Source organism: Gossypium arboreum, chromosome 12 (assembly GCF_025698485.1).
Source record: "Gossypium arboreum isolate Shixiya-1 chromosome 12, ASM2569848v2, whole genome shotgun sequence".
Taxonomy (NCBI): domain Eukaryota; kingdom Viridiplantae; phylum Streptophyta; class Magnoliopsida; order Malvales; family Malvaceae; genus Gossypium; species Gossypium arboreum.
Genome location: NC_069081.1, coordinates 113353148 through 113374030, shown reverse-complemented (window position 1 = coordinate 113374030; position 20883 = coordinate 113353148). Strand labels below are relative to the sequence as shown.

The 20883-nt window shown below is 36.0% G+C and overlaps 4 protein-coding genes across 8 annotated transcripts; 2 read left to right on the top strand and 2 right to left on the bottom strand.

The window, feature by feature from the left end:
* Positions 1-1059: 1059 nt before the first annotated feature.
* Positions 1060-4766, bottom strand: LOC108479596 (MND1-interacting protein 1). 2 transcript variants are annotated; one of them, XM_017782305.2, is made up of 3 exons: positions 4446-4766; positions 2639-4302; positions 1060-1897 (listed from the first exon to the last, which is right to left on the bottom strand). In XM_017782305.2, the coding sequence occupies exons 2-3, from the start codon at positions 4271-4273 to the stop codon at positions 1379-1381; spliced, it is 2154 nt and encodes a 717-aa protein (XP_017637794.1). In that variant the 5' UTR covers positions 4274-4302; positions 4446-4766; the 3' UTR covers positions 1060-1378. The 2 variants fall into 2 exon arrangements, with proteins under 2 accessions (XP_017637794.1, XP_017637793.1); XM_017782304.2 differs by having other exon boundaries at positions 2639-4291.
* Positions 4767-4882: 116 nt separating this feature from the next.
* LOC108476983 (eyes absent homolog) lies at positions 4883-8437 on the top strand. 2 transcript variants are annotated; one of them, XM_053022445.1, is made up of 6 exons: positions 4883-5035; positions 5274-5479; positions 5580-5747; positions 6341-6434; positions 6983-7177; positions 7977-8437. In XM_053022445.1, the coding sequence occupies exons 2-6, from the start codon at positions 5276-5278 to the stop codon at positions 8234-8236; spliced, it is 921 nt and encodes a 306-aa protein (XP_052878405.1). In that variant the 5' UTR covers positions 4883-5035; positions 5274-5275; the 3' UTR covers positions 8237-8437. The 2 variants fall into 2 exon arrangements, with proteins under 2 accessions (XP_052878405.1, XP_017634869.1); XM_017779380.2 differs by having other exon boundaries at positions 4884-5035; positions 5274-5467.
* A 1451-nt stretch (positions 8438-9888) lies between these two features.
* LOC108477368 (protein LOL1) lies at positions 9889-13573 on the top strand. 3 transcript variants are annotated; one of them, XM_053022446.1, is made up of 6 exons: positions 9889-9993; positions 10822-10951; positions 12245-12358; positions 12443-12556; positions 12697-12806; positions 13202-13573. In XM_053022446.1, the coding sequence occupies exons 2-6, from the start codon at positions 10912-10914 to the stop codon at positions 13238-13240; spliced, it is 417 nt and encodes a 138-aa protein (XP_052878406.1). In that variant the 5' UTR covers positions 9889-9993; positions 10822-10911; the 3' UTR covers positions 13241-13573. The 3 variants fall into 3 exon arrangements, with proteins under 3 accessions (XP_052878406.1, XP_017635379.1, XP_017635378.1); XM_017779890.2 differs by lacking the exons at positions 9889-9993; positions 10822-10951 and adding exons at positions 10992-11229; positions 11608-11749; XM_017779889.2 differs by lacking the exons at positions 9889-9993; positions 10822-10951 and adding exons at positions 11237-11482; positions 11608-11749.
* Positions 13574-16772: 3199 nt separating this feature from the next.
* LOC108477318 (ferredoxin C 2, chloroplastic) lies at positions 16773-19075 on the bottom strand. The gene is made up of 6 exons (XM_017779819.2): positions 18757-19075; positions 18510-18573; positions 18247-18335; positions 17481-17549; positions 17192-17236; positions 16773-17002 (listed from the first exon to the last, which is right to left on the bottom strand). Exons 1-6 carry the CDS (start codon positions 19015-19017, stop codon positions 16958-16960), a joined length of 573 nt encoding a protein of 190 aa, XP_017635308.1. The 5' UTR covers positions 19018-19075; the 3' UTR covers positions 16773-16957.
* Between the last annotated feature and the right edge of the window lie 1808 nt (positions 19076-20883).

Below are 20883 nucleotides of genomic sequence, written 5' to 3'. Positions count from 1 at the left end.
AACACATTGGTCAAAGTTGAGTTGAACCAATTAAAACATAGAGCTGGCCAGGATCCCAAAGTCATTTTCCAACCTGCACCTGCACCCGCACCCGCACCCGCACCCGCACCCGCACCCGCACCCTTCTCTCTCTCGGTCTGTACTTGACACATAAAATTGTGGTTGGATTTGCACAGCTGGTTGACCAAAAAGATTTTGGACTTGAAAAGGGAAGTTTGTTTGCCTATGAAATATGAGGAGGGATGGTCACGGACTAACTCAGCAAATAGTAACTTGAAAGAAAAGGAATAACAAAATGGCTAAGGCTTTTATTATTTGATTGTTTGATAACCTAACATCAACATCCCATTGCCATAGCCATAGCCATAGTGTGACCATTTTCATAGGGCGACTGCGTCGGTTGCTCTCCAACAGCTGTTCCCACTGCCAACTTTCTTTCTCGTGTTTCTCAACCTTTCCATATGAAGCTCTGCTTTTGCCGTTTGGTTCCTTTGCTTTCCTCCCATTTGGTTGTCTATTATTGCTTGCTTTCTCAACTTTTTTTCACTTTTCTACACCAGATGTTTTAAAAGGTTTCGTATGCATAAAAATCTCTCCTTTTTTTATTTTCTTACTAAGCTATTAAAAGTGGATAAAAAATACATCTCATTTATTAAGACTTCAATGATTTTTAATTTTGATAACTAGACTTAAATACATTTCATTTATCAAGATCGTTTTTTAAAATAATTATCCCATAAAAACTCTTTAAAAGAAGTCCTAAAAGAGTGTTCATCTTAGAAGAATCCTTCTTAATTACCATAAAAAGAAAATAAACTTCTCTTCTGGTATTGTTATGGCTAGATATATCTACAATACCCTTTTTCTTTTCTGCTGATTTTTGCTGAAACCATCTTGAAATATCTTAAAAGTTACAAAAACACCTAGTTTTGAAGTGGTTGGTGTTTGATAAATGATGACATTCATGGTTCAACGGTTGTCTATTGCAGCCAAGGAACAGGAAAAGAAGATAAAAATGGGTTTTCATTATGCAAGGGCTAAGAACTCAGCACGAAATCCTTTAGGCCAAGAAAGCATTATATCCATTGAATGCTATGGGATTGGTATTGTCATGAATAGAACATATGAGAGTTGCTCAATTCAGGTTCTCAACCTGATGGCAACAAAACAAGCACGGGTTTCAACTTATTTTAAGGCTTAAAGCATAAGCCGAAGAGAACATCGGTAATTATTTACATACAAACTCATCATGCTGAAGTAGTATCAGCATGTTTAGGTATATGCAAAAGCCAGCAGTCTCACTGGCGCTAGGATAAGAAAACTGCATACCAAGTATGAAGCTTTGGTTGCATAGTATTTTCTTAAACCGAAAATGCGACTATGAACTAGCACCAAAAACACGAATCCTCTGTTCAATCGGCACCTGACAGCATGGACAAGTAGCTTTACCCTTCTTCCCATAACTGTCATTGCAATTAGCACATAGAACCTGGTGCGCACAAGGCAGGAATACAATAGAGACTTCATCTTTTGAACATATTATGCATTCTCTATCACCGTTAACTTCTTTCTCAGAAGAATCCTCTAGCTTATCTAATTCATTAAGCAACTTAGCAATTGTTTCTCCCTGGGGTTTTGTACCTTCTGACTTTCCTGTGAGTAAATTATCGGACTGATGATTCAACTCAGTAGATTGAGCAGATAGTTTCAGACGGGATAGCTCCTGCTCAAGACGTTGGTGATCATCCCTATGACGCTGAAAGTCAATCTCTATCTTCAAGCGCAATGCTTCAAGCTTCCTTTTATTGCTTGCCTCAGCTGCTTCCTTGGAGCATCGTTCCTCCTCAATTTGAGCCAAGGCAAGTTCTTTGGACTTTAACTCCTCTCTCCATTTTAACTATAAAAGAAGAAAATGACACAGTATAATTGCTAATCTCTTGAAATTGGGAGATCTAAGAATACTCAAAAGCATGGGAGAGAAAATGAACATAAAAGGATCATACAAATAAATAACTAAAACCTCCAAAAACAGGGACAAAATAAAATATCAATCAGATATATAAGTATCAACTAGAACAAATGCACAAACATAGATTACTAAAAGAAGGGAAACCAGGGAAACAATCAGCCCTCATCCACAAAAAGAAAAAGGGGGCATTGAACTACACGAGCAAGATTTGAGAGTTACCGTTCACAGACCAAATCTAAGCAAGTTTACAATCATACATACAAGAGTCCCTCTGTGTACTAAGCTTTCTTTGGCTGCTGCTCAGAGGAGGCACCTCCCTAGGCTGGCCATTTTACACCCAAAATAATGAGTCTTGTCCTTTCCAACAAATTCACATCACACATATATGTTAACGATACATAAGTCCAGAATGTGAATTCCAGCTTCCAATAGGATCACGTGCTTCTCTAACATAAGACTAAGATGAACTAGACAAGACAGCTTATGTATAAGGGGTCTCTAAGTCAATAAATTATTTATGGTACAAAAAGAAGCATTCCCAATAGACATTGACAATGCTGAATAGATCTCCCACTATTTCAAACTAAGATACCAATCAAACTAGGCCTAAAGAGATGGAGTAGATATCTTATGCATGTAGGCACGTGTCAATATGTAAAGATGATATACCTCTGTTTCTTTCTGATCCTGCTCTACTCGAGCTAAGCATCGTTGCAGATCTTTAATCTTATCCTTTTCATCAGCAATCTCATCCTGTAACTTAGCTTTCTGTTTCTCCCAAGCCAAAAGCTTCTTCAGGCACTTTTTCTCTCTTTTTGCAACCTCCAGACATGTTGTGACCGATTCTGATGCACTTAATTTAGACGCCTCCATCTCAGCTCTGATTTCTGCATTCTCAGTCTCAAGCCGTCTCACAGCTGCATTTGCCCGATCCACCTGTCCACTAGCCTTCCTCAGGGCATTCTCCATCTCTGACAACCTTTTCATGGTTGAGTCCTCTATTGTGTGTTTCCCTTTCTTCATCCGCTGCATCTCTTCTCTTTCCATCCTTAACATTTTAAGCTCTGTTAGATCACTACTAAGCTTTCTTGCAGCCTGCATTGCCTTTTGGTGAGCCCAGTCCTTCCTCTCTTTCACTTGCTTCTCAAGATCCTTAATCTGATGAAGCAGAGAAATTATCATCTCACTTTTCTGATCTTCCCCAGCACGCTCTAAATTCTCATCAATATTCAAATCACGAAATTTACTCAATACTGAATTAACCCCATCCTGGGTCATCAAATTCTGTGACTCCTCTGATTTCTCAGCAGAAACCTCACTCCCAGCAACAGCCAGAGGGGCATCCCCACTAGACAATGTGCCCACACATGCCTGATTTTGTGTCTGCATTTGTTTTGAATTGGCTCGAAAACTTGCAGCAAAGATAGCAACGTTCTTTTTCAACAAAGACTTCATTGAAGGTGAAAGGTTGAACCTCTTAGGACACTCAATATCCCTCTGCAAAGTCATTTCAGCACCACAGGAAAACAACCCATTCACTGCAAAGTCACCTCCATTCCCAAACCCCCAACCACCATGAAATCTACACAGTGCCGGTGAAACAACACCAACCCCGTTATTATCAACACTCTCTAGGTTATTTGAAACCGGACTACACCCATTAAGAGAAGGAAGTGATGGAATCTCCATCGTACTAGCCCTACCTACATGAAGATCACTCATAAGTAAACACCACATAGCATCACCTTTACTCAAATGCGGCCTAACTTGCTGCAACAAACAAATCATACCGGCCAGCGAATATTCCTCCAATTGCCTCAAATCTGGAAAACCAGACTCGGATTCCTCCGAATTACTCCCATTACTATTATCACAACTACTGTTCAAATAAGCCAATGAATTGTGCAAAATATTAGTCAAAACATCCATCCCACCATAGCAATGCCCATTTCTCAAAATAGCCTTTAATGCAACATCCTCATCGTAACCTAACGATATAAGCTTAGTTATCGCTTCATTGTACAAAAATTCCAGGTTTTTCAACAAAATTTCCTCTAATTCTTCCTCAGTGCAATACCCCCAACCATGATCATTAAAATTAGCATTGGCGTTGTTATTAGGGTTAAGATTAGGGCTTTGGGTCGAATCATTTACACCCAAATGGTAACTCAAGGGTTTAATACCCGATTCAAGTATGGATTTGGATATCGAAGATTTGTCAAGAAGACAGCAAGGATCGGTTTCGTGTTTCACCGATCGGGTCCTTCGGGCCGACCGTATATGCTTGTCTCTAGTGCAACCCATCTGTTTGTGTTTTTTCCCCTTTTTTTTTTCTCAATACAATCAAAATAAATCAAGATTCAAAAGAATTATATAAAAAAAAACTGCAAGAAAATTGACATGCAGATCAAAATAACAAAAAAGAGATACAAGAATCAAAAGGGTCCGTTAAGAGATACAAATAAGAAACACTTACGAGATTTAGGTGAATATGGGTTCTTTTGTTTCAGTGTTGAAGGGGAGACAGAGAGGTTAGAGAAGGGAGAACTGGGAAAATATTCAGCTTATTATTTATTAGTAGCAGTTATATATTGCAGTTTCAAAAAGGGGTGAGAACGTGGGAGGCAATATCAGTGATTTCTGGCGCTGTGTTGTTGTGCCATGTGATGTGAGGACCTGTCCAAAAATCGGGCAAATGTGTGTCCTTCCTGAAGAAAGGTTTGGGCCAAGTTTTTAGGCCATTTTGACCAAATGATGTGGTATTTGTAGCATTCTTTGTTGTTGAATTCTTGTTCTTTCTAAGAGGATCTTTTTTTATCTTGTTGGACCAATAGAATAAATCCAAAGTGTTGGGTTATCTTTCATGAATTTCAAGCCGAACCCATTTCAACATAGCATCGACAAAACGGACCATAAACGACGCCATTGTTATTTGGTATTTCTCTTTTCGGGTTTATATATTCTCTGAGAAAATTTATTCGAACTGCGAATACTGTTCTTTCAATAGCAACGCTCAGCTCACTCATTCTGCTCCATCTTTGCCATTGAACTCATTGACCCAGAAAGGTAAACTTCAAATCCTCATTACCCTTTTATCTTGCGTGATCTCTAGTGACGTTTATCATATCCTTGACTTCGTAATCAAAGTTGACCTTTTTGGCCTTTTTTTTGCCCCTGATGAAAACTGAATAGCTTAGGCAAATCGATTTAGACCATGAATATAGCTATATTATATTATTTTTTTATTTTGGGCTGATGCAGTTGGGTATTTTGATTTTTGTGTTGTCTTTGTTTTGGTTAATAGATATGAATAATCAGATAACAAATGTATACATATGGGACATGGATGAAACCCTTATATTGCTCAAGTCTTTGTTGAATGGTTCTTATGCTGAGGCTTTCGCCGGTTTAAAAGATGCTCAGAAAGGTGTTGAAATTGGAAAGATGTGGGAGAAACATATTCTTCAAATTTCTGATGATTTTTTCTTCTATGAGCAAGTATGTCTTGAGGTCCTTCTTCTCATTCACCTTTTTTCCCTTTTAATGTTTTTTTTTTTTTTGCAACTATATATACTGAATTTTACGGTTATATATATTGAATGTGCTGCAGATTGAAAACTGCAATAAGCCTTTCCTTGAGGCCTTGAGCAAATATGATGATGGGCAGGATCTGTCTGATTATGATTTTAATCAAGATGGTTTTAGTCCTCCACATGATGATCTCAACAAAAGGAAACTAGCGTACAGGCATCGAATCATAGCCAACAAGTATAAACAAGTATTCCATCTGATGCCTTTCAAGCCTAATATAAATTTTGCTTCCTGTTAGTTGTGTTGTTCCACCAGTTACTGTTTGTATTTGCTTGTCATAGTTATTGCCACACATGTTGATGAAGTCAAGGTTTAGCAACAGGTACCACCGTAGGTTGGAATTTTGAGGGGATTTGTCACAGAAAATCTAATATAGCTGAATCTGAATCATGTAGTTTATATCAGATTATACCTTATGGTTTAGCAATGAGGGAATATTAATGGTAAATAGATATATCTCCTAGAGGTACTCACTGCTGGGTCCTTATCTGGGATTTAATATTTATGTAAAAGGAAAACTTGTGCTTATATCGTAGGGATTTGGTACTCAAAAGCACTTCCTTGCACAACATAGGCAACTTAATCTTTATTTTTCAGTTTAAAGCTTCATCTTTTGTATTTCCTCATATATACCTTTGTTTACCAACGGTAACCTCTGATTGTATTTTCTTTTATATTTCTCTTCAAAGACTATGTATAGATAAGAAAGGCAATTGCAAATGCTTCTTAGATATAGAAACATAAGTGCGTTCTTTTTTAGAATGTTCTCTATCATTTCAGGGTTTACACAATATTTTGGACCAGGAGATGATGGATGTCTGGGATGCATTGTACAAAATGACCGATGAGTATACAGATGGGTGGCTTTCCTCTGGTATGTTCTGACTATGATATGGCTACTGATGCATTCAGTTTTTCTTTTTCCAGCTGCCATTAGTTTAGTGCTGAACTAGAGTTGTTGACAGTTCTAGTATTCTACTTAATATTGAATCTGTTTTGTTTTAATTAGATGTGGTCACTGCACGTTTTCATTGAGTGTTATGAATTCTTTTTTCTGGATTTAGTTCAATGTTGAAGATTAACTTCTTGAGTATTTTGGATAAAGGTTATAGCTGCTATGTATATTGGGGTATGTGAAGCAGATCAATTGATGTGTGCTGTAGGTTTTTACTTATAGACCATAATCAATGTGTTTTAGTGGTATTCTAAAATGGGGCTCAAAACTCACTAAAGTTGTTACCTCTTAATAGTCTTTCAAAGCTTAGAGATATTCTTCTCACTGACCCTGCATTAATTTGAAGCTTAAGGTTTAGCTTTGCCATAAAAAATTAAGAATTTTCTTGGAACTTGAGGTAAAGTTCTCATGTTTTCTCTTAAATTACTTGCTTTGCTTAGTATTTATTCTTTATTTTCTAAATATAGCACGGGCACTCCTGGAGCAGTGTTTAGCTGGGAATGAAGATCCTACCATTTGTAATACCATTGCTGGTGGGGTTGTCAGATCTAATGCTACAGGGTCCCGGCACATAAATGTTTTGGTGACTTCTGGGTCTTTGATTCCTAGCCTTGTTAAATGTCTACTCTTTCGACTTGACAATTTGATATCGCATGAAAATGGTGAGTAATATTGTATTCTCTTGAAGTAACCTATGTTTTTTTCATAGTACATGTAGAACTGTTACCACCAGCCTCTACTTTAATTGGCATAATTACTGTATTCTGCCTGCCTATGCTTACTTTCTCTTATAATATATCCTCATAGCAAGTGGTATCTTCATAATAAATGTCACACGGTAAACTTTTTTCTTCCAGTGGCTAGCTACTGAACGAGGGGTGCCCCACTTCTGTCCATGGCAAGTTCAATATTTGATTTCAGGTCCTTGACACAAAAACCAAAGGACTTTTCCAGCTATGTTAGCCATACTCATGTTAAGAGGATAATTATGAAGGCTCCTCATGTTTTGTGCAGTTTATGAATGTTGAACTAATCAAGGGTAGTGTAATTGATGGTTAAACGCACATCATTTTCAAAAAATCTTATCCTAAATTGATCTTCCAGTAAAGATATCTCTTGTTAGCCATGACTCAGGAATTTAATATTTTATCTTTTGTTAATGCGGAAATTTTCAGTTGTAGAAAGCTTTTAAATGGAAGAGATGAATTGCCTAGAATTCGATTTCACATAGAAGATACCTTCAGTGTATCAAGTTCCTTTAGAATACCCTTTTTTTCCCATTCTCTCTATAAGGACATTATTTTCAATTCCATGTAGTTTCAAGAGTTCAGGTGGTGGTCATATTTATCGTTGTCACTAGTTTGCATGCATACTGTTTTTCTTAAGTGAACTCATTATTCATCGTGAAGAGAAGAAAGAAAAAACAAATGACCTAGTACTTACAAAACATTTATTCTCCAGTTTACAGTTCATGGGATGTAGGGAAACTACAATGTTTCCAGTGGATCAAGGAACGTTTTGACAATCGAAATACCCGCTTTTGTGCAATTGGAGATGGATGGGAAGAGTGCGAGGCTGCACAAGCCATGAATTGGCCTTTTATCAAGGTAGACCTCCGGCCCAATAGTTCTCACAGGTTTCCAGGCCTCACACTTAGAACAGTAGGTTTCTATTTCTCTATTGTGTATAGGAACCCTGATTCAGAAAATGATGATGACTAAACCATAAATTTTTTTTTGTACATAAAACCAGAGTTCAAACATGTGGAACCTGCATGTCTGAACAAATAGTATTGTTTGTATAAGAGGAACCTCGGCTGCCTCTTAGGCTATGTATTGATTGTATAATGACTAATATCTGGCAATTTTCTTCTGGATGCTGCCATTATACCTTATGCTAAAATGACATACATTTTCATGGAATGGTATGGTTATAAGCATATACGTTTCCTTGTACAGATTTTGTGTTAGGCAATTCCTTTTGCTTTGATAATTTTGGAAATTTAATTTTATATTCATGGATAGTGGTCTTGCTATGTAATACATCAAATTTTTTTTTTCTTTTTCTCTTTTAGTACATTATATCCCATTTTTTGCCACAGGAAGTAGCTGAAATGCAGTTGGGGCAAGTCTTGTTAAATAATTGCCTCTCTTTTATGTTAGTCCAGACCCAGATTTGTCGGTGTCTGAAATTGGACTTATGATTCTTTTGGCAAATATTTGATGTCATCCATAAAATGCCACCCTCTCTTCCCTTTCATGCAAAAATCCCCAGAAATGTGGTTTAAAATTCGAATAGCTGAACTTTTGGAGTGGCGTTGGATATGCAGGCTAGCCATGGATTGAAATGTCAGTATCTGATGTTATGGGGCTATAAATTTGGACAAAAGTGTTTTACATTTCTGGTTCTTGTCCTGTAATGGCATTTTTAGCTCTTCTAAAACAAATATTTACGTTGGCTTTGATTGTTTTTATCATATAATTAATTATATTTCACTCAAATATTTAGAGATAAGGCTCCGAAAAAGAAAGATTCTAATATTCATCCAGTGTAATAGGAAGGATTTGTGGCCTGTTTTCATACATGGATGAGTTCCAAAATTTAGGATTATCCTTAATCTATAATAGATAAGATTAGATACCAAATCCTTTCTCGGATTTCAATTTGCTTAAACAGATTAATTGATTACTAAGTGAAAGGACTGATATTGTGGGCGTGTTGTTTTCCTACATCAATTGATCTAGACCTTTTTTGTCCTCTCCTTATTACCAAATTAAAATGGCTCAAACAATGGCTGCCTGATTTTCCAAGATAAGATCAAATCTCTTGTTTGACGTATAAGTGACGCCTTGATGAAGCTCATAGACTGTATCTTTTATTATTATTATTGATGCTAAGCTTGGTTAATTTGTAGGGCAACAAAGAAAGCAGGTCAAGCATTCAATCAGACCATTTAATGACACTCTTGTCTGAAACTGGAAGAAATTTACCCTTCTGATTACACTAGCTCGATAACGATTTTTCATTTATATTTATTCAGTTAAATAGTACGGTGTTTCATGCTCTTTAAAAATTTATATTTAAATTTATAGATGGAGAAAATGATGTTGGAAGAACTTTACTCTTCATTTAGGATCCAACTTAATTTGTCTTCGAATTTAGTTAGGTGATTATTGAATACAGGAAAATATACCCTTTTAAAAAAAACTTACATAGCTGATGACAGACATGGGTTTCTAGAAGTTGGATTGGAGAGCAAACAATTGAGTTTTTGGGCATGGGTTAGGAAAGCAAGGGTAGCTAGTTTCAGAGTTCAAAATTATTGGTTGAATTAGTAGTTAACAAAAGGAAAAGACAAGAATATCCAGTCTAGAATGCGAAGAAAAGCCAACAAAAGTACATACAGAGGCGGTCCCCATGTGTCTTTGCATGGCATGCTGTCTATGGACCTGTTATGGAGATTGTCATCAAAGTTCTTGTAAGAACTCCCTGCTCATACTTGATGAAACTACATACCTTTCTTCAAACAATTAAGCCTTTTTGTCTCTCCCTTTGTTCTTTAACATTTTCTTTTTATATATATATATATATTTCCAGTTCTTTTTTTTTCTCAATACAATTATTGTTCTTTTTTCATGCATTATTGATTCGTTTGCTGCAGACAATAATAATTGAAAATAGAAGCTGAAATGATCTGTTGCAAAATAGAAGAAATGACATTGACTCACTTTCATGAGTTTCCCATTTTTTTTCTCTTTTTCTTTTTATTGGTTTCTTCATTTATGTGGTTTTGATGGTGATTTGACCTAGGATATAACCTAACTACATTAAAGACCTTAGCTAACAAAAAAGGAATCACAAAGATGATTTATGAGACAGGATTTAAGCTTTACATATGCCCAGAAATAGATAATAAAAATGGTTCAAATCAACCAATGTGTGGAGAGAGAGCATTAATTACGTGTAGGCATGTAGCTGAAAATGAAGATATGGATACCCCAGAATTACAGGATTCTGTCATATTCACCCTCCAAACTCCAAAGCTCACCCATAACAGGCACAGCACCAAAAAGTTGTGATTTTTTTTCTTGGTAATTAGAGTATAAGAGAATCCCAACTTTATATTTGTAAAGTTTTATGAATTTTGCCCCCAGAGTGATAATTTTAACAGATGGTCCCTGATTTGCTTTTTGCCATGAGATGTGGCTCAGTGGTTTAGTTAGCCCCTCCATTTCTCCCACGAGGGAGAAAGGAGACTGTGGGGTTATTGCAACACACTCACCTCCATGCAATTCTTTTTTAACAGTAAATGCAAAGCTCCATTGACAGTGAGACAAGGACAGGGTATGGGGTCCAGAGTTTTCAGCCCCAAAGTTGATCTTGATATACCACCAAAATGGAGATACAAATCAACATTCTATGGGGATCGCAAACAGGTAAAAATCAGAATAAAACGAGGGGGGGAGGGGAGTGAAATTTTTTACAATGCATAATGCATACATCTTCGCCAAAAGGAAAATGAAAGCTTCTATTTTTTATCTCTCTTTTGATAAGGATAAAAATAAAAGCTTTCAGTTGACATTAACTCCCTAAGATGAACTGATAAGGCACATGGTAAAAAAGGGAAATCATTACAATAACAACTACTTTATTCTGAACTTAATCCTCTCTTTTCTCTCTCTATTTCTCACCACTTCATCTGCATATTGAACAGGTATATATGTTTGCCCCACTTCATAATGATTCAACTGAATTTCTTGTTTATCAACTGTCCTGAGGTTTCTGTTTCCTTTTCCTTTTCCGTTTTCTTTTTCTCCTCTTTATATCCATTAAAAAACTACCATATCGTATGGCTATCTAAGAAAGTTTCCAAATTGGGAATTGGGTATTTTTCATTGTTTTTGTTGGTTGTGCAACTCAGACTCTTTCTCCCCCCATCATTTCCCTTGTGTCTCACAGTTGAACTGGTATAATATTTAATCATAGTCTATTCTGTTTTCATTTTTGGTTACTCTCTTGAGTTACCCATAGTTGCAATATTTCTGCTGTTTTCTGAGCTTTTCTTGTATTATTCTTGTCTGACATGGTAAAGTATGGGAGAAAGCTTGATGCTCTCTGGTTCTAGACAGTGAACTATTGAAACGAGAGTTTAGCTCTGTCTGATTTTACAATGCCAGTTCCCCTTGCGCCATATCCCACACCTCCAGCACCCTACACTCCTCCTGCTGCCAATGGTATCTTGTTCTCTTCTATCTGTTCTGCAACAGATTTTTCTTTAAACAATGTGAATTCCATTGCTATTTAGTTGAAGGACCTCTTTCATTAGCCTTTTTTTCATTCAGAAAAGAGTTAAGTCTCATTGTAACTACATATATGATTAGCAAATCCAAATAGAATTTCTGATATCTGATTCAGGACGTCTGCTTCAATTTCGTTTTGCCCCCTTTTGCTTTTTTATTTTCCTTTTTTTTCTGATGTTCATGCTGTGCAAGGGTATGGCTTTGGCATTAAGATACACAGGTTGTTATGGATGTAAAGTACCAATATTACAAGTCTAGTTTGCTTCTAACAAGCTTGGCCTCATCAACAAATTGGTCAAAGACAGGAGAATTTATGAATTAAATCATTAACCTTTCTGCATCTACAAAAGTTACTGTATTTCTCCTCTTTTTTTTTTTTTTTTACTTTCCATTGGCAACTGATCTAGTGGCCAAACCTATGTTAACCAGGTGCTCAAAGCCAACTTGTGTGTTCCGGTTGTCGAAATTTATTGCTCTATCCAGTTGGAGCAACCTCTGTGTGTTGTGCTGTTTGCAATGCGGTAACAGCAGTGCCGCCTCCCGGTACATCATCTGCTATTTACTTGATTGAATCTTCTTTTGGAAGGCCTTTGTATAAATTGTAAGTCAAACTTCTGAAAAATACAGGCACAGAAATGGCGCAGTTGGTTTGCGGAGGCTGTCATACCTTATTAATGTACATCCGTGGAGCAACAAGCGTTCAATGTTCGTGTTGTCATACTGTCAATCTGGCCTTGGAAGGTATGCTTAACAGATTATGATGTTTTGCAACTTCAGTAATGTTTTTCTTTTTCTTGAAACATTATAGAGATTCAAAGGCTTGTCAATTGAACTCCTATTATTTTTGGTCAAAGCTTCAAATTTTCCTTCACTTCTGACAGCAAATCAGGTGGCACATGTAAATTGTGGGAACTGCAGGATGTTACTAATGTACCAGTATGGAGCGAGATCCGTAAAATGTGCAGTTTGCAATTTTGTGACATCAGTTGGGGTTAGTTCACAGTTTGTTCTCACTTGCTAACCGTTTTATATACTCCATTTTCTTATCGGCTTTGAAGTAAAAAATTCAGGCAAGAAACCATAATACTTGATCATAATATCGGATTACAGAGTTCGATTTTGATTACACTACAAATAAGAAATGGACAATATATACTAGCATTCTGAAATTATTGCAGCAATAAATAAAGTACAAGAATGGCATCTGAGTTTTTCTTGCAATTATAACTATCTCAAGAAAAGTCATTTAAAGATTGTACTTGTTAATCTTACCTCTTTGGGGGCGATATAATAGTTTCATCCCGAGCCGTTTTTCATATTCCTATGAATGATTTCTTTTGTTTAGCATTGTGTTCACTGTTTGTGTTGTGTCATTGATTGGTGCAGGGCTCAGCTAGTGCTGCTGAACAGAAGTTCAACAGCTGAGACTATATTAGACCTCAAGTCAGACATTAGAAGCAACAAGTTTGCTTTTGTACATTATAAATATCTTCCACCGAGGTTGCGTCCCATCGGCAAATGGAGGAAACTCCTCCTCCTCGCTTTGTATTGAGTTATTTTTCCTTGCGTGACATATGAAATAAGCGGTTTTGGGTAGCTGGTTGGATGCATTATAAGTAATTCCATCAGAGAAGACGTTTTTTAACAGTTTGAACAATCGGTTATCTTCCGAATCCTGATAAGATAAACTTTGTTTTCTTTTGATTTGCTATGAATATGAGTGGCAATAAATACAGGGCATAAAGTTCATCTCTGATACTTTTCTTCCTCTTCAATTTTAATTACCAACGGTCTAAGTTAAGACAACTGTTTCATAGTCACTCGTTATACAACATATATTGGCCCAAGAAAATTACATTGGGGACCATATAGATTTTTATAGAAAATATTGAGGTGCAGATTTTAGAGAATCTAGCTGATTACATGGTTGATGATGTCAGTGTGACCTGAAATCAATCAATAACTTCTTCATAGTTCAGGCTACAAACTTCAGCAAGAATACTGAAGACTAAAGAATATATTTCTGGTTAAATCCAATTAAACCGAACGAGTTGATCATATTGCACACCATGGTCAAGTTCGACTGAAACCAGATTCCCGGTACAGATAAGAAAAGAATATCACAACTAGCATTTAGTCTAAACTTGCCTAGTTGATATTAAACTGTTGGTGAGGACGGAATACAATCAGCTGGACCTGAACATGGAACATCTCTTTCTTCATGTCTATCTTCAGACATTATGATGAAGTCTTTGCATATAATGTTTGTTTTCTAAAAGACATCATATATCTGGAAAAGATTTCCCAATTCAATGTTTTCGCAGTTTTACATGCCGATGTTTAGGTTCTCAGAAACAGCCTGATAATGTCGCTTTCAGATCTCATGGATCAAACTACAATATCCAAGAGGCATATTCTCTATCTAATAAAGTTGAGACACACACTTCAGAGGCCAAAGGTTATGTTATCTGCAGAGGTAAAAGCAACTAAGTTTATGTTATCTGCAGAGGTAAAAGCAACTAAGTTTTGGTCTACCGACCATGACTTTGTCTCAGAAAATTATACCCATCAGACCGATGCCAGTGGTGGTGAGGTCCATAGACCTATCATCACTTAAGTGGGGACTTAGAACAAGGACAGTAGAGGCTCAATATTTATTGGTAGATGGTCCATATGACTCAGGTATAGGCCCACAGCACTCTCACATTTTCATAAGGGAAGACAGGTTGTAAAGCTATATTAACATTCCTGAAGGCAAGTTCTTTTCCATCCTTCTTGGATAACCAGGAAGTGAAATGTTGCAGTGTGGATTACTACTAAAAAGCTTAATGTGTGATGTGAAATAGCGGTTATGCATTTTGACAAGTAGAGCCGGTCGATAATGACTCGAGTCCACTGCTTTTGTTCTGTAATATATTCTGTTTCAACTGTTAACTTCACTCCTTATATGTGTCCCTTTTGGATCTGGTACCTAAAGATTAGCATTATGGACTTAAGTCCTATCTCAATTAATTGATATTCGCAAACTATCACTTGAAGCAAGCCCTTTTCAGCTTTGCTGCTGATTTCTACTTAGCTATTACCAGCTATAGGATATTTTTTTTAATTGTTCAAATTCCCTATCAGGTGGTCCTTTATAGAACCTATCTCCTAATATACATGGTCCAAAATTTTTACCGCAGGAATCAGGAACAAAAGGCAAATAGACATGAATTTAACCATTTCTTTGACCTTATCCAGTGGTGCTTAGCTACATGATAAAGTCAGTTCCATGCATGGAAAAATTACATGATAAGGAAGTTATAAACTATTATAACGGAATTCTATTTTTTTCTGCAATTCATGCTCATCTCTATATATGAATCTTTGAAAAAGATAAAAGATAGCACTAACCTCGCTCCGTTTGGAGTTTTCGTTCTTTCACTTGTTTTGCCAAACTGATTAGAATAAGACATGTCCATGCCAGTCTAAGCATTGAAATATGAAAGTGGATGCAAAGACTAGGATGGAAATCTGAGGTATTTCAATACATGTTGAATAACTCTCCAACCACACCGAAGAGTTAACTGTTAAGCACACTTACTACCGTATGAAATGCTATGTCAAGCTAACACCGAAAGAGAATAAAGATTAAATTAATGGTCATGAACTCATGATGAAGAAGGCAACAGCTTTGGCAATTAGCATAAGATTTCATTCAAGCACATTCATACAGACAAAGATACACGAAGTTAAGTTCTTTGCATACTAAAGTAGCAGATATACGAGGACCTTCGTGAATGACATAAGGGTTGCAAACTTGATTTAAGAAACCTCAACAAAGTTTCAAGAGGCAACAATTGACCTTAACATGGATTCATCAGCTCTGATTAACCGGGGAGTTTTGTTGCAAAATCAAACTACTTGCGATACAAGTTTGAACAAACAAAAAAAGAGGTAAACCTTTGTTGCCCCTCATTTTTGGCTAAGATGCAAGTCTCAAAACAGATTATGTCGGGCTAAGTGGCTAATTATGTAGCAAGACACTACCAATTTATACCCCAAAGGTTAAGAATCCAAGAAAGCAATTGAAACCCTAGGATGTCTAAAAACATTTTTCAGACATGAGGAAATTGACTTTACGTATGGAGAAATATGATAACCAAACAGTATGGTCGGGTCTAGAAACTAGAAAATAGAAGTGGTCGATTTTGAATAGACAGGTCATTCACTTCCCCTACTCGACCTTTTGGACAAAGGATAATAATAATAATGTGAACCAGTAATGTTTAAAGTAAGGGTCCAGAAACAGCAATGCGACCAGGTTGTTGTTCATAAGAAGACTTTATTGATCCTAAAGAGAGAACCAAAGGAATTAAGAGGGGCAAAAATCATTTTAATGGAAACACAATGAAAGCGCTACACTGCGTGCTTGCTAACTTTAGCATTTTTTGTATCAAAAACTGGGAAATGGATTCCGCCTTCGTAATTGATCGAGGACTCACTACAAGTTTGAGGTCTTCTACATCCATGTCGTTCAGCCCAAGCAAAGAAAAACAAAGTTCACAACTCCTTCATGCATGTACAAATTGTTTATATTTATTTCTTATTCTAAATCAACTACTTTCTAAAAGAAACAGAACCTTTCCCACCACACCAGACCTTGATTTTTCGATACAAGGAAGGTTGTGAAATCTATGCTGTAAAATCTTTATACAAAAAGCTGAGTACACCTTTGAAATCTCCTCAATTTAAAGCTTCAGTGAGCGTTTGGACATCCTCGCATTTTCTCACTCACTGTCTATCCTTGATTCATCATTTTCTATATAAACATGATGAAGCTCACTTTGAAGATGGTAGTTAATCTACCAAGAATCATTTCATCCAAAGATACTGTACATGCAAACTATCTATTACAGATAATGACAGATACAAGTGCAGTCATAGTATGGCAACAAAAACAGCTGAAAATGCTAAGTTGGCACAAGGAAAACATAGATTGAAGAAGTTAATACATGTAACTTAAAGATGTCAACAATGTCAAGTTCACTGAGTCATAATCACAGTGCTTCAGCTGGGGTACAATAAAAATGAAAAGATACAGAATCCGCAGCAGGCTTTACATGGTTTATGCTCAACTTTCACTAATGTAATGTAAGTAGCTCATTCATCACCCAGGGCTAGCTCCAACGCATAGTCATCCCTTTCCTGCCATAGTAAAAATTAAATAAATCAGTGTTAAGACCATTTCAAGAAAGCTGAGGTAATTAAGTATTAAAATCCTGAAAGAGGCAGTAGCTGTGCATCAGCTTTATCTCCTTTTCAACTATCCTTTGTCTTCATCGACTACTTGTCGCATATAAATGTTTACAAAATTTTCAGAAGCTGTGGGCTTACAATTGGTCCTCGAGCAAAATATCTTCCGAATTGAAGCCAATACACCTGCACATGCCAGCAAATTCAGATTATTTTTTGTTCATATAAATAAAGGTTTACAGACACGCAAGAAAACCAAATTCAGATAAATGTGGTTGAAGACACATTTGGATGCTCCTATCACGAGAAATTTGAGGCACATGATGTAGCAATCAGCCTTTGACTTGTTTGCAATAACTTAACATTTGCTTAACATACAAAGAGCAACTAGTGGTTCACCAAACTAGATGGTTAGAGTTGTGCCCATTACCTCATCTTCATCTTGTGTTTCCACTTCAACATCAGACGATGGAAACCCGACACAAAGAAGTGCATATCCCTGCGTTTAAGCCCCCAAAATAAGAAGAAAATAAATTTAAGGTGCACTCCAAACACTAAGTTAATGGAACAATCATGAAAGAAGTTTTAAATGAAGTAGTATAATATATTTGAGCACATGTAGTTAATTTAATGCATGCTAAATGATAACGGTGTTCTCTCTCCCTCTCCCTCTCCCTCTCTGATTTGGTACATTCATCACTTATGGTTATTGGCTAGGAAGACCAATAAGAAACTAGGAAGATTAAAGCTCAAGTGGACATTAAAATAGTGGTATGGCATCTATTCAGCTATGATCTATAGAAACTTCAGCAAAATTTAACATCAATGTGAAGAAGTTTACATCTCTTCCGAATTAGGCCAGTAATACTCTTAATTGGTTAATCTGCACAATAAAACCCATGTTATGAATCTTCTTCTGTTTACATTTACATTCCTTGTGTGTCTATACAACATTTCTTTATCCTTTGATGCTTTTCCCGTTAGTTAAATGTCTAGAGGTGCACTGACTTCATATAGAAACCTAAGGTATAGTAAAAATGATGACTAGACATGAAAATAAGATAAAACGGAATAGAAGGCTTGAATACAATGAAATAGAATAGAAGGTTTGAGTTAAAACTCAAATGCCAAATAATAAGCAAAACAAACAAGCAACTGAATTCATATTCCATAAATCTGAAACATAGAAGTCATGCCTTTGCTTTCAATTCAGCAGATATCCCAAGAGCTTCAGGCTGTCTTATTTGTCCAGACTTTACACGGACGGCACAGCTAGTACAACAACCTGCCATGTAAAGGAACTCTTCATTCAAAACAATGAAAACAGCCTTAAGTCCAATAGGTAAATTAAGCTCAATTACAGTAACTTAATGATCACGAAAAACTTGAATCATCAGAAAAAGTGACACCCTTCGCGACATTTAGAAACAAAAGTTATTCAAAATTTAAAGAACAATACCGTGCCTGCATGCAAATGGAAGCGTAATGTTTTGAGATTCAGCCGTATGTAATATGTATTGGTCCTGAAATTTCAATCGAATATCCCTATATTAGTCTCTAATAAATTATTTAGTAAGTTGTTCTAATGAATAAACTGCAACTCCCCTTTTTCCTAATAGAAAATTAGGTATTCTAATCCAACTACAATATAGGTCAATCGTTTCTTCGGCATTTTCTCAGGAAACAAACGGAGTGAAACGCTGTACCTCAGGAACAACAAATTCGTGAACGACACCTCGAAATCTGTCGTGGACGGTGACTTTATGAGAAGGAATGGAAGGGGAAAGACTACCGTCCAGGCTGGTAACGCTCACCGGAGACTGGAGCTCTGATGTAGTTGTGCGTCGGCATTTCAAGGAAAAAGCACTGCGTTTCAGAGATGAGACTCGCTGGTGAAGAGGTGGTTTCCGGTGGAGTGAAGTGCAGGAATTGCAGGGAACCACAAGTTCCATTGATACCGGTCTCATAATCTAATCAGTTATTGGTCAGCAGGAGATAAAACAATTAAAAGAAAGAGGGGTTACATATCCTACTTTCCTTTGTACGGAAATTATTTAAAACTGTATTTTCCACCGTTGGATTTGATATTTCGAATTAAACTATAAAAATGATGATTAAATTTTGGTGATTTTTTTTTCACTGAACTCTGAAAATTTTTGTCACTAAACTTATCGAGTATAAAGTTTTGATCACTACTGACTCTTACAGCACGTTTGGTTGGATGGAATAGCTATTCCATTCCTGCCCAATTCCGTATGCTACATATTTTTTTGTTATTACACCGTTTGGTTCACCGTTTACTTATTCCATTGCTTTGCTATTATAGTCATATTCTCTCAAATGCTGTACTAGGTATTCCGGGGTGGGGGCTCTGAATTGCTATTGTCGAAACTATTTTTTGAAAACAAGAATCGACTTATGAAAACGAAAGTTGGGAGTCGCCACCAATCCTTTTTTGAGGTATAATTGGGCTACCTTATAAAACAGTTTGGTCCACGCATTTTAAGAAAATGGGTTCAAGAGTCGATTACGTACGAGGAAGGATTAGCACCCTCGACACGCCCAAAATTGGTACTTAATCGATTAATTAGTGTCTTAAATGTCGAAAATTAAAGATTTGGACAGAGTTCAAAATGCGATCCTCCTTTTATTGGCTTTTAAAGCATTTAGGTAAGTCAAATGTGTATTAAAGACCATCTCACCTTGAGGTAAAACATTACATCCAATACGTTAGGACACAACATTCTTGACCCTCAAATGTGATCTTGCCTTTAAAACGTACGTTTTAGCTTTAAGAGGATATTCGAATATTCAAAACAAACAAAGAAAGCGAAACTCAGTACGTTAGGGCACGATCCATTCGTTTCACATGTTAGGCGTAGCTGGTGTATTCGGCGGCTCCCTATTCAGTGCGAACATTGCCTTTATTTTGAAAAAATTCTGAAAGTGAACCGGTAAAGGGATATTCTAATATTCAAAACAAACAAAAGAAAGCGAAACCCAGTACGTTAGGGCACGATCCTTTGCATTTTTTAAATACCGAACATTGCCATTATTCTAAAACAATTGAGAATAAATCTGTGAATAAATGAATTTGGGCAATTAAAATTTGAAAAAACGAAAATAATGGTATGTCACATGCAAATAACATTACCATAATAAATTAAACGATGCATATTAACAATAAAACATAGTAGCAAAAAGTTTAATGACAAATAATGAAATGGTAGTGGTAACATGTTAATAATGGTACAACAAAAGAAATAAAACAATTATATAAATATAAAAGAGAAGATAATAGGAAAAAGGATTCATAATAATATACATATTCATAATAAGAACATAGTCAAAATAAGCAGTATAATTTTAAAACGGGATTTTCAAAAAAAAGTTGTATACGTATAATTAGAAAAAAATAAGAAAACAAATGATAATACGTAATATACACGTAGAATAATATGGAAACAATAATAAAATATATATATGAAACAATTAATAACGTTGTGCATTCATATATAAAAACAATTTTAGAAGTATTTGAATTTAACGTGTAGGAATTTTAAAACAAAGAAACATAAGTATATGTTAAAAACCTAGGAAATTATAAGTTTAACACATAATTTCAAGACAAATACTATAGAAAGAAGTTTTTTAAAATTAGTGCCATATACATCAAAATTTATAAATAAGATGTGATATAAAATGCATGTAAACGTAATAATATGCTCGGAAAAAACAAACCATGCACATACAACAAAATTTTAACATAAATTATATACATATAATCGTATAAACATATACAAAAGAATCTACACGAATAATAATCTATATAG